The 10,758-nt window shown below is 31.7% G+C and overlaps 3 protein-coding genes and 1 pseudogene across 3 annotated transcripts; all 4 read left to right on the top strand.

Moving 5' to 3' along the window:
* The first annotated feature begins 377 nt into the window (after window positions 1-377).
* Window positions 378-1,053, top strand: LOC106777336. Its single transcript, XM_014664912.2, has one exon. The coding sequence runs from the start codon at window positions 441-443 to the stop codon at window positions 747-749; it is 309 nt and encodes a 102-aa protein (XP_014520398.1). The 5' UTR covers window positions 378-440; the 3' UTR covers window positions 750-1,053.
* Window positions 1,054-3,309: 2,256 nt separating this feature from the next.
* On the top strand, window positions 3,310-6,250 carry LOC106777281 (ras-related protein RABH1b). Its single transcript, XM_014664851.2, has 6 exons — window positions 3,310-3,490; window positions 3,920-3,990; window positions 4,685-4,773; window positions 4,902-5,013; window positions 5,659-5,749; window positions 5,993-6,250. The coding sequence occupies exons 1-6, from the start codon at window positions 3,374-3,376 to the stop codon at window positions 6,131-6,133; spliced, it is 621 nt and encodes a 206-aa protein (XP_014520337.1). The 5' UTR covers window positions 3,310-3,373; the 3' UTR covers window positions 6,134-6,250.
* Window positions 6,251-8,500: 2,250 nt separating this feature from the next.
* On the top strand, window positions 8,501-9,187 carry LOC106777282 (BON1-associated protein 2-like). Its single transcript, XM_014664852.2, has one exon. The coding sequence runs from the start codon at window positions 8,539-8,541 to the stop codon at window positions 9,076-9,078; it is 540 nt and encodes a 179-aa protein (XP_014520338.1). The 5' UTR covers window positions 8,501-8,538; the 3' UTR covers window positions 9,079-9,187.
* A 634-nt stretch (window positions 9,188-9,821) lies between these two features.
* Window positions 9,822-10,758, top strand: part of LOC106776615 — a 6,368-nt pseudogene continuing 5,431 nt past the window's right edge.

Genomic DNA, 10,758 nt, shown 5'->3' on the forward strand with positions numbered 1-10,758 from the left:
GAAATATGGAATGTTAATAATTTTTTTTCAAAAATAAGACTATTTTAAATCACAACATCATAAAAAAATCAAATGATATATTAAACCTAAATTATATAGATTTATATATTTTATATATAATTTAGATCTAAATCATAAGTACAATATGTTCAATCGGTGAAATAACTTTCGGAACCACACATATATTTATTAATTGTTGTTCGTTGCTTTTAGTCCTATAAAACTACATTTAAATAAATAAATTTGATGTAGTTTGATTTAATTCTAAACAAAATTACAAAACCAAATGACAAAAATATTATTTATTAAAAATTAAACCGGTTCGATTAAAAATATAAAATTTTAAATATTTAACGAAACAAAAAAATTAGGTTAGGAGCAGGCATTACACATAACAGAGCACAAGTGCTGGAGAAGACAACCTTACCCAAAAACAAAACATGGGTTTACTGTGGTGGCGAAAGGGGAATAAACCCCGAGAAAATTCCCAATCCTCCTCAATTCCCAAATCCAGTGCCGCAGACACAACCAAACCCCTCGCTGAGGCCCCAGGCATGAACGGCGCCGTCGAGGTTCCCCGACCACCCAACGCCACCGTGTCAGTTTTCGAGTTCGGCTCCGTCGCCGCCTCCACCGACAAGGTCACGCTAGCCGGCTACTGCCCCGTATCGGAAGACTTCGAGCCCTGCCGTTGGGAGATCCTCCCAGCAACTCAGTCTAACGCGCCTCAGTTTCGCGTAGTTTTTTGATCTCATCTCTCTGTTCTACTTGTTCTGCTTATGCTTATGGGATTCAATTTTATCTACTTTTGCTATAAAATCACCTTCGAGTTACTATTAGCGAAATTTTCCTCTATCTTGTGCGCTTTTTCTAATCTCTCTTTTCTTTTCGTCTTGTCAATTTGTTTACATTGATCAATCCATGTGATGTTCTCAGTTTCTTGAATTGGTCATTTTGGGTTAAATGTTCTGTATCAAAGTCCCAATGGGTTCAAATTACTCTGATAACTAGTCTGGGAGTTAGAACACTCAGAATAATAAGTATCTTGTTTTACTTTGAGTGCTGTTTAAGTTATACCATCTTTTTTCCAAATTCGGCATTAGGATCGATGATTTTGGTGATGAATCACGCTTTTAAATGGATTTGAAAACTAAAGTTTTTAGGAGGATATTGCAGTGACCATGTTCCTCATGTTCCTCTGATAGGTCATGGCGTTCATAGACACCAGTTTCCTCAGAACTTATTCTGCAGTAATCCATTCTCTAAATTTTAGTATACTCATTTTCTTCTGTGTTTTCTGAATATATTTGCATTATTTGGTGCAGTACTCTGTGTTTGGTGTTTGGATTTAGGCAATCGTTGCATTAAGAAAATATTTTTATCTTTACTTCCAAAACCTTGAGAACAGGATTAAACCTAATCAATTTGTAAACTTTCATCAAACATTCACCCAAAAGTTTCATCAATCACAATGGATTCACATGTTGATAATACAGTGGACACAACTCAAAATCAAGAACAAACAAGTCAAACACCTGTTTAGAAATCTAATACCCCTTCAACATGTTCTTACAAGCCAAACCATTCTCAAATTTAGAAACGATTTAGTGCCCAGGATCTTGGCTTCTCATATTTTATTTCTTTTCTCAGTTATGTTTTACTTTTTTTTTTAATATAATAATAACAATACTTTGAACTTTTCATCCCAAGGACTTGTTAACTTTTTTATAATAATTTTAATAGAAGTAAAAAAATGTATATTGAAAAAAAAATTTATTTAATGTATTGTACTTGGCCAAAGATATGTTTATCGTCGACAGATTTAGTTGTTAAAAATAAGTAACTTTTAACCATGATTTGTATTGTTATTGATATTTTTCGTTCTATTTATTTATTTAACTACTCTGTTTCAGTTTAGAAAAAGTTAAACTTTGAGTCAGAAAATAAAATTCATACTCAGAATATTCATAAGAAATAAAAATGTTTGTTGGTGCTAAAAGCATTCATACACGTTTATTAAAATTAAGTCGTAATTTATTTTTATTGAAAATGAATCATTGTAACGTTTAATGATCTAGCAAAAGTAAATTATAATTTTTATCTGAAAAAGTTAAATGTTTGTTGAAAATATTATTATTATATTTAAAAATAATAAAAAGACACCCGCAAGACAGTCGATTGTCTTTGGTATTATGTTTTAATCAATGATAAAAGTACAGTAAAATATAATAGAATGAGATGGATCGAAGGAAATATAACAATAATTCATTTGAAATAAATATTAAACAGAATTAAATGTTTTTTTTTTTACTTTCATGTAAACTTTATTCTTAATTTAATATCTTTTAAGAAGTATAGTTTAGGATAAAATGTATAAATACAAAATCGTAATTTTTATATGCTATAGAAGATTTGTTCTATGACACGCATATTAGTTAAGATGAAGACAAAATAAAATCGGTTTCGGGTTATATGTTTTCCATTTTATTTTCATTGTTAACGTTATAAATTGAATAAGTGGATAACTTTTATTTTGACTTCATTCTTCTCCACTCCACAACCTATCACCAATTCAAACGTAAAATAGCATTGAAGTAATGAAATTTTATAAAGTTTTTATGAAAGTTAATTACATAAAAAGCATCTCAACAACTTAAAAGTTGTTTATTTTTATTTTTATTTTTATTTTTAAAACCAATATTTTCGTTCATTTTTCTTCTTTAATAATCATTGATTCAAATACTTTCTCTCTAATGAACAAAAGTTAGTTCTTAATAGAATTTTAACACAAAATCAACCTTATATAATATTATTAGATTTTTTTTTTCCTTTTGGCAAGCAGTAATTATTTTATTTTTGGAGACTTTGACCAGATTGAATCCAAAGACAATGTAACAATTCAGTTTTACAATGAATGCACTGAAGTTAGAACATCTGAACTTATATATACTACTTACAAGTTCTATCTAAAATGCTCGATTATCAAAAGTCTTGGAATTTCAAGGTGCTATATAATTTATCTTGTCATCAGGAACAAATAGTATACTATTGATATTCTATTTTTAACAGCATAAATCCAAACAAAATTCGATATATATAGTTGTTTAACTTTTATAGTATTAACTATTTAAAGTAATGTCTAAGTTGATTTTTTATCCGTGGATGATTTATGTGAGAATGCATGTAAGTTATTATTATTATTATTATTGTGAAAGCATAGAAAAAATTGTGTGTAGTGCACCAAAAACGTTAGATTTCTGTTTAAATTACAGTAACACAAATATGTTGAGCATGGTTGAGAGAGAAAGGAGGAAATCTGAATGAGAAGAGACATTTTGTTAAGGTGTGTTGTGTTGTCTGAGGGGCAGTGAAAATGGCGCCAGTATCAGCTCTTGCAAAGTACAAACTGGTGTTTTTAGGTGATCAGTCTGTGGGAAAAACCAGTATCATCACACGTTTCATGTATGACAAATTTGACAACACTTATCAGGTAATCAGATCCACTTTCTCATTCAATTACCCTGTTCATCATCATGATCATTGATCTGAATTTATCATATATGTTTTTGGTATTCAAATGTAGGTTTAATAGATCTGGGTGGGATCATGGGTTTCAATTTGTGATGGTTCATCATATTCTGCTACCTATAAAAACTGCTAAATTTATAGGACAATGCAAGGGGAGTTTGTGTGGTGAACATGACAGAGAGGTGAAGGAATTGAAAATTTCAGGGAGAGAGTAATTTCAATTATGGTATCTAATGTGTCCAAAGCATATACATATTTTTTATCCATAATTGAATAAGGAAAATGTCTTCTCGGAAAGTTGTGTTATAAGCATAATGCGCTTGAAAATTTTGCACAGTATACATTTTGTCATTTTCTTTTGCTTGTACTTATTATTATTTTCTCCAAACAGGCCACGATTGGTATTGATTTTTTATCAAAAACTATGTATCTTGAAGACCGAACTGTTCGGCTGCAGCTGTGGTAAGATGTTGTATGTTGGAAATTCTATCAGTAGTGGGAAGGGAAAAGAGGTTTAACAGATATAATTTTGAAAGTGAAGGAAAAATATTGCATTAAGGAAGTAAATTCCCTCTTTAGCAATACGTGAAGGATGCAGCAATTGGCTATTGGGAATATAATATTTTATGGATGCTGCAATCCAAACATTATCTCAGAATGTGATATTGTAGTGGAGTGTCTTTGAGAATATGATATTTTATGAATGCTAACATTGAAATACTTCGACACTATCTAATACCTTTCAAGCTCTTTACAATGGCTATTTGGAGTGGCTTTTAACTATTCTTGATTATTCTGCTCTACAAATTTTTTCATGAAGTTCTTTTGGTCTCAGATCATTAGTATCTGGAAGCCACTTTTGGACTCTGACTAAAGATAGGTAGACTTATATATAAATTCTCAGGGGCTGAGAGGAATTCTTAGACAGTAATTGTATACTAAAGAATTTTTACATTACTGTCTGTATCTTGTTTAGCTTCATCACTTCAAGTGGAAGAAAATGCTAAGTGAGGTCCATGAAGTTTGGTGTGTTTAATTTCTACTTTGGGCTAAATATATTCTGACCAAATCTTGTTTAGCCTTTAAGGATTCCTTCATTTAATGTTCTGTTTTTAATTTCTTCCCCACAAAGCCTTTCTTGTTTTTATCATGACAGGGATACAGCTGGTCAAGAAAGATTTAGAAGTCTTATTCCAAGCTACATTAGGGACTCATCTGTTGCTGTCATTGCTTATGATGTTGCAAGTATGCCATTTCTTTTTGCTGATTGTTAACTATAACAATAATAATAATACTTGAGTTCCTCAAGGGAATGTGTGTCCAAGAACACCAAAAAACCAGATGCATTCTTATTCAATTTTCTTATGAAATAGGTCGTCAGACTTTCCTAAACACATCAAAGTGGATTGAAGAGGTGCGCAGTGAGAGAGGCAATGATGTTATTATTGTACTTGTGGGGAACAAAACTGATCTTGTGGATAAGAGGTAAGAATGGTAGAATGATTTCATCAGACGGTTTATTCTGACACGTTTCTTTTGTTTTCTATTAATTACTACCTCTTTGATTTTGGTCAATTCCTAATACATGACTTTTTGACCATTTTAGTACCTTCTTTTCTATATTATGCATATGAGAGAGATGGAGCTGGGTAAATATGGAGTAGGGTCTGTAAAAATTATGAACACATTTAGTTAAAATATGTGCCTGCTTCAGTTCCCAGGAAAATTTGTTGAAATGTGAGTGTATATGTGTTCTTAATATAGCTGAACACAAGTTACAAAAAAAGTGTTGTTTCCTGATATGGTGAACTTGGAAAGTGCTTCATTCTCCCAAATCCTAACCAGTGCTTTAAGAGTGCTGTTTAAATTTTAAGGTGTCACTGAATCACTTCTACTACATCACATAAGTCTTAGAAATTAGCAGAGCCCTATATTGTCCCTTGAAGGAAAGAGCTGGATTTGATCCTAGGCTTTGGTTGCTTGAATTGTTTGGCACTTGAAATGTTGCATGCTTGACTTACGTTGTTGCTTTCATGTCTTGTAAAAGTGTTCTTTTAAGTTTTCCATTTTTCTGCTCATTTCTGATGCCACCTTTTACTTATGAGCAATATAATTTACACGAGTCTATAGGCAAGTCTCAACAGAGGAAGGGGAAGCTAAGTCTCGTGAACTAAATGTGATGTTTATTGAAGCTAGTGCCAAAGCTGGCTTCAATATAAAGGTAAGCCTCCTATACTTTTGCAATATTTGTGTAATAACTTGTCTGTTTAATAAGAGCAATTCTATGCAATATTGGTAATAACTTGTAAGATGAAATTGACCACATTTTCACATTATGGGTAGAGTGTTGCAGTTATGACTTTCAAAAGGCCAATTGTTTGAGTTACATGATTACCTGCATTTGCTTGCATGGTTTTGCTGATTTACTGGTTTTGACTTATTGACATGTGAAACCTATATTTAGGCCCTCTTCAGAAAAATTGCTGCAGCATTGCCTGGAATGGAAACACTATCTTCCACAAAACAAGATGACATGGTTGATGTGAACCTGAGATCTTCTGCTGGTCATGACTCTCAACCTGATTCAGGAGGATGTGCTTGCTGAATGTGCCTTATCTTGAATTTCTGTAACTTTTTTCTCTGTTCTACTTCTTTTGAAATGTAAAGGTTCATTTGTGTTTTAGGCTTTTTACTCCATTTTATAACAGAAACTACAGATGGCTGATAGAACAACTAATATTGTTATACAATTGTGTAGTTGTTGGCTATTCATTGTTACTTTATAATTTTTGAAATCTGAAATATAAACATTCACAGATTCACTTTCTTCTTCATTATTGCTTATAGAGATTTAGAGATCAACACAACGCAATCAATAGTTATTAAAGAAATCATCTCAGATAAATAATCTAAAAAGAACAAAACGTGTTGGTTCTTGTGTTTTTAGTCCTATAACTTTTTTAAGAATGTTTAGTTTTAGTTGTTCGAATCAAGTTTTTAAACTTTTAAAATTAACAAAATTTAATCCAATTCTTAATTTCCCGTTAAATTTCTAAAAGACATACAAAGAAAACTATCACGTCAAAAATAAAATATTATTTCAACAACTAAAATATCAAAAGAAAAAATAATAATAAAGAAACAGCAGAACTTTACAAAAGAAAAGGGTTGTTTAAATTATTCTTCCCAGAATCTCATGTTCATGTCATTTCATTTACCCTTCTTTGCATGCCAACAGCTCGAGCAAAGTCTCATACCTAAGGATCTGCTTCTGCACTTCATCATGCTGAATTAACCAAGTTTAGGGGATCCCTCTTAATGAAAAACAACCCAATAAAAAAAAATAACAAAAGTATGCAACCGAAGTAATTCTCTTACGAAAAAAATTTACGAGAAACAATACATGATATAATTAATCACAAAAGAGAATGTTAAAATTTTTAATATAAAAAAAGAAAAAACTCTTTAAATGTGAGAAGTAAAAGTTTACCAACATGAACCAATCAATTAAACTAAAATTAAATTAATACGAGGATAAAATATTCATATCAAAATCATTTATACAGTTAACTAACACATCAAAATAATAATCTTTCCAAATTTATAGATAAAATAAAGTCTATAAAAAAACAATAGTGTACAAAAATTGATTTTTCTAACATAAGACCTCCTATTCTATAAATCCTTTTCTGAAAATGATATTCTAGTAAACATGTTCTATTGTTCTTTTCAAAATAGACAATCCAAAAATTACTTTTATCTAGGATAACTTATTATTTTGAAAATCCATGAGTGCAAAAAAAAAAACAGTGGAGATACCGAAAAAAAAAGCCTAAATTTTATGACGTTAGTTTTCTTGTTCCAACTCCATTACTAATATCTTGTTCATTTGAGTAGATTTGGGGGAGAGTAATTGAAAGGATTTGATAATAAATTTTATTGTTATTTATTTGAATAGATTTGGAGGTGAGAGTAAATTTGAAAATAGTTTTTTTTTAATCTATTATATAAATAAAATCCTAAACTAATTCTTACAAATTTTATTTCCAAATCTGTTCTCGTTTACTTCTGAATCTATTCAAATAAACAGCAAAAAAATATATTTTCAAGTCCTCTCAATTACTCTCTTTCAAATCCACTCAAGTGAACAAAACCTAAATGTTCAAACCCGTAACAATAAATTAGGAAAAATATGTTTAATCCTTTTATATTTAAGTTATCATTTATGTTTAAAGAAAATACTAAATTACATGTCTTTATTTATAAATTTAAAGAACAACACATCAACTTGAAAAATATAAAAAACAAAATATGATTTGAAAATGAAAGTATAACAATAATAATAAAAAAAATTCTCCTAAGAAGAACACGTGAGGTTGCATTCTCCAAATTCCAAACTAGTAACCTTCCGGGTGTCTCTCCAATTTATTTTGTCAAGAAAGTCTTTAGTTGACTTGGTCTAAAAAAAAACCCTTCTTTTAATTAAATCATAAATTTCTCTTTAACACACGGAACACGACCATTTAAAACCAAATCAAACATTTCATTCTCAAGGGTGTTTTTGACTTTTCCAAAAAAAATAGATAGTCTTTTATTTAAGAATATCACAAGGGAAAAATGATATTTTGAGAAATTTTGTTATTATGTGATTATTCAAATATTTATTATCATTATTGTAAAATAATTTTAAATCAATTATATAAAAATAAATGAAAAAATAGAGAGAATAAATAAAGCATGTTTGAACGTGTAATATTATAATTGTATATTGAAAATTGTGTAGAACAAGACTGAAACTTCCTCGTAAGACATGTTGTAATAACGGCTGATATTCAAAGGCACAGGAAAGTGCTTCACCATTAAAAAGAAGCAACCTCTTTCTTTCTCTCTTCTTTCTCTAACGTTTCCCAAACCTCATAATATTTAACTCTTTTCTTCTTCCTTCTCTTCGTCGCAAATCTTGTACATACATTTCTCTTTTATCGTTTAAACAAGAAATCATAAATCACGATGTCAAGAACAGTGGAAGTAACAGTTTTATCCGCCGAGAATCTCCAAATGAACAAAAAACCCGTAAGAGGAAACACATTTGTGACGGTTCACTCCGACGCCGGCAGCGACGCAGGTGCTGTCACGAAAGTGGATTCAGAGGGTGGAAGCTACCCTTCGTGGAATGACAAGGTTGTGGTGAACGTGCCGTTGCATGCAAGGTTCATAACGGTGGAGGTGAAGTCCAAAACGACGTCGTCGTCGTCGTTGACGGGGTCTAACAGTGTCGGCGTTGCACGAATACCGGTTTCTGATTTCATTGGAGGGTACGTGCCAGAAAATCAGCTGCATTTCTTGAGCTACAGGTTGTGGGACGGTAACGTTAAGAGAAATGGGGTTATAAATATTTCGGTGAGGGTGAAACTATCGGAACGTTCCTCTTGTAGTTCCAATTCTTTGCCATTTGCGGCGGTAACTGGGGTGCCGGTGGCCGGTAATGGCTCCACCGGAGTTGTCACAGGGATTCCAGCTCTTTGGTTAAACTACCAAAGAAATCTCTGAAAATGTAAAATTGATTTATTTGATATTAGATTGCTCCAATTTAACATGCAATTATATTAGATATGGAGAGAGAGTTTTATATTCAACTTGATTGTCTCTATGGTGTATACAAAAGGGTTCAGTTTCTTATATACTGAAGAAAGAAAGCCTTATTTATTGATCAAAGAGGATTTGCGAAAAAAAAAATATTTATAAAACGTCTGTCTGACAAACTTTTAGCCTCTGTGAATGTAAAACTTTCATTATTTTGTCCACTCATAATTATAATAAAAATTCAACCATTAAATTGATGAATATGAACTTAATTTTATTAATATTTTAAATGTACAAAAAAGAAGAAGAAATAAGTAAAAATGGTGTCACTGTCCGCTCTTGGAATATGATCTTTTTTGGATGTTTAGTATCTAGGAAAAACCATGTATGACAAATTTGACGCACTTTAGAATTACTATGTTGTGCAACATTTTGTATAGGATTATGTTATTTTAACACAACTTTTTTGACACACTTTTGACACATACACGTGTCAAGCTACCATTGGTTTGATTATTTTTTTTTTCCAAAAATCTGGGCACCAAAATGAAATGTGTTTGAAAAATTTTCCTTTCCAAATATACCCTTTGCCTGTTTTTGTCTCAGATTTCGTTCTCTCTCTCACATTTTGTTGTCTCCTGCGTCGTTCTCCCCTGCTTCCTCTGTTTGACGGTTGGTTAGTGGTTCTCCGTTCTCGGTGATTGGTGGAGATGGGAAGTCCCGAACAAAAGCTTCGTTGGAGCAAGGTAAATGCGTTGTTGGGTCTGATATGGTTTTGGGTTTGGGTTTTTGGGTTCTTGGGTTCTTGCGATGTTGCGTTCTTGTTGTCGGTTTTCGTTGATGTTGTGGTTAGGGTATTTGGTTTTTGGTTAGGGTATTCGGTTCTTGGTTCTTAGTTTTTGGGTTTTTTTGTTATTTCCTTTTGTGTTTACATTTGTTTTATTTTTGGTTGAGCAGTTGGTGGTTCATCATTACTTTTCAACGATGTATGTTTGCACTTTGAACGAGTACTTGACGGATGAGCAATGGTTCGTCATTATTTCTCAGACCGAACATGGTGGAATGTCGCAGAACACACCAGATGTAATGTGGAACACCGAACCACAATTGAACACCTATGTGAGGATGGGAAGAAGAATGCGTTATAAGAGCCAAGCCTTGAGGACACCAAACACAAGAATTGTAGGACCTAGGAAGAAAAATTAGTGATTATTGTATTGTATTTTGAATAGGACAAGAACTTGATGTTGTAATTAAACCTATATCTTGCAATATATAGTAGATGAATGTTTGGTTGCATGTATTTATGTTATTGAAGTGGTTAATATTTTGATTTGGTATACATTTTAAATTTTGAAGAATGCATTTTTTGGAAGTGATAATGTTAGTGATATAATGAATTTGACTAAATTGGTGAAGATGATGGTGTAAATTGTGTGTTGTAATTGTTTACTATTGTGTTGTAATTTCAATTTTTAACAACCTGTTGAACATAATGAGGCACCAATGAAAACATAAGGGACCACAACTGAAGTTCTGCCATGTCTAGTGCAAAAAATTGCATTGTAATCGATTACAAGGGGTTGTAAACNATTACGCGTGTCTGAATTGGATTCTGCACATCCTGTTGAACTGAAGGAGCCACCA

The sequence above is a fragment of the Vigna radiata genome, chromosome 11 (assembly GCF_000741045.1).
Source record: "Vigna radiata var. radiata cultivar VC1973A chromosome 11, Vradiata_ver6, whole genome shotgun sequence".
NCBI lineage: Eukaryota > Viridiplantae > Streptophyta > Magnoliopsida > Fabales > Fabaceae > Vigna > Vigna radiata.

What these genes read in the sequence shown, in the direction of transcription:
- LOC106777282 (XM_014664852.2), top strand. Translation starts at nt 8,539, where the DNA reads ATGTCAAGAACAGTGGAAGTAACAGTTTTATCCGCCGAGAATCTCCAA.
- LOC106777336 (XM_014664912.2), top strand. Translation starts at nt 441, where the DNA reads ATGGGTTTACTGTGGTGGCGAAAGGGGAATAAACCCCGAGAAAATTCC.
- LOC106777281 (XM_014664851.2), top strand. Translation starts at nt 3,374, where the DNA reads ATGGCGCCAGTATCAGCTCTTGCAAAGTACAAACTGGTGTTTTTAGGT. An exon ending in AATTTGACAACACTTATCAG is followed by an intron (nt 3,491 to 3,919) that starts GTAATCAGATCC and finishes TTCTCCAAACAG; the next exon opens with GCCACGATTGGTATTGATTT. An exon ending in CATTGCTTATGATGTTGCAA is followed by an intron (nt 4,774 to 4,901) that starts GTATGCCATTTC and finishes CTTATGAAATAG; the next exon opens with GTCGTCAGACTTTCCTAAAC.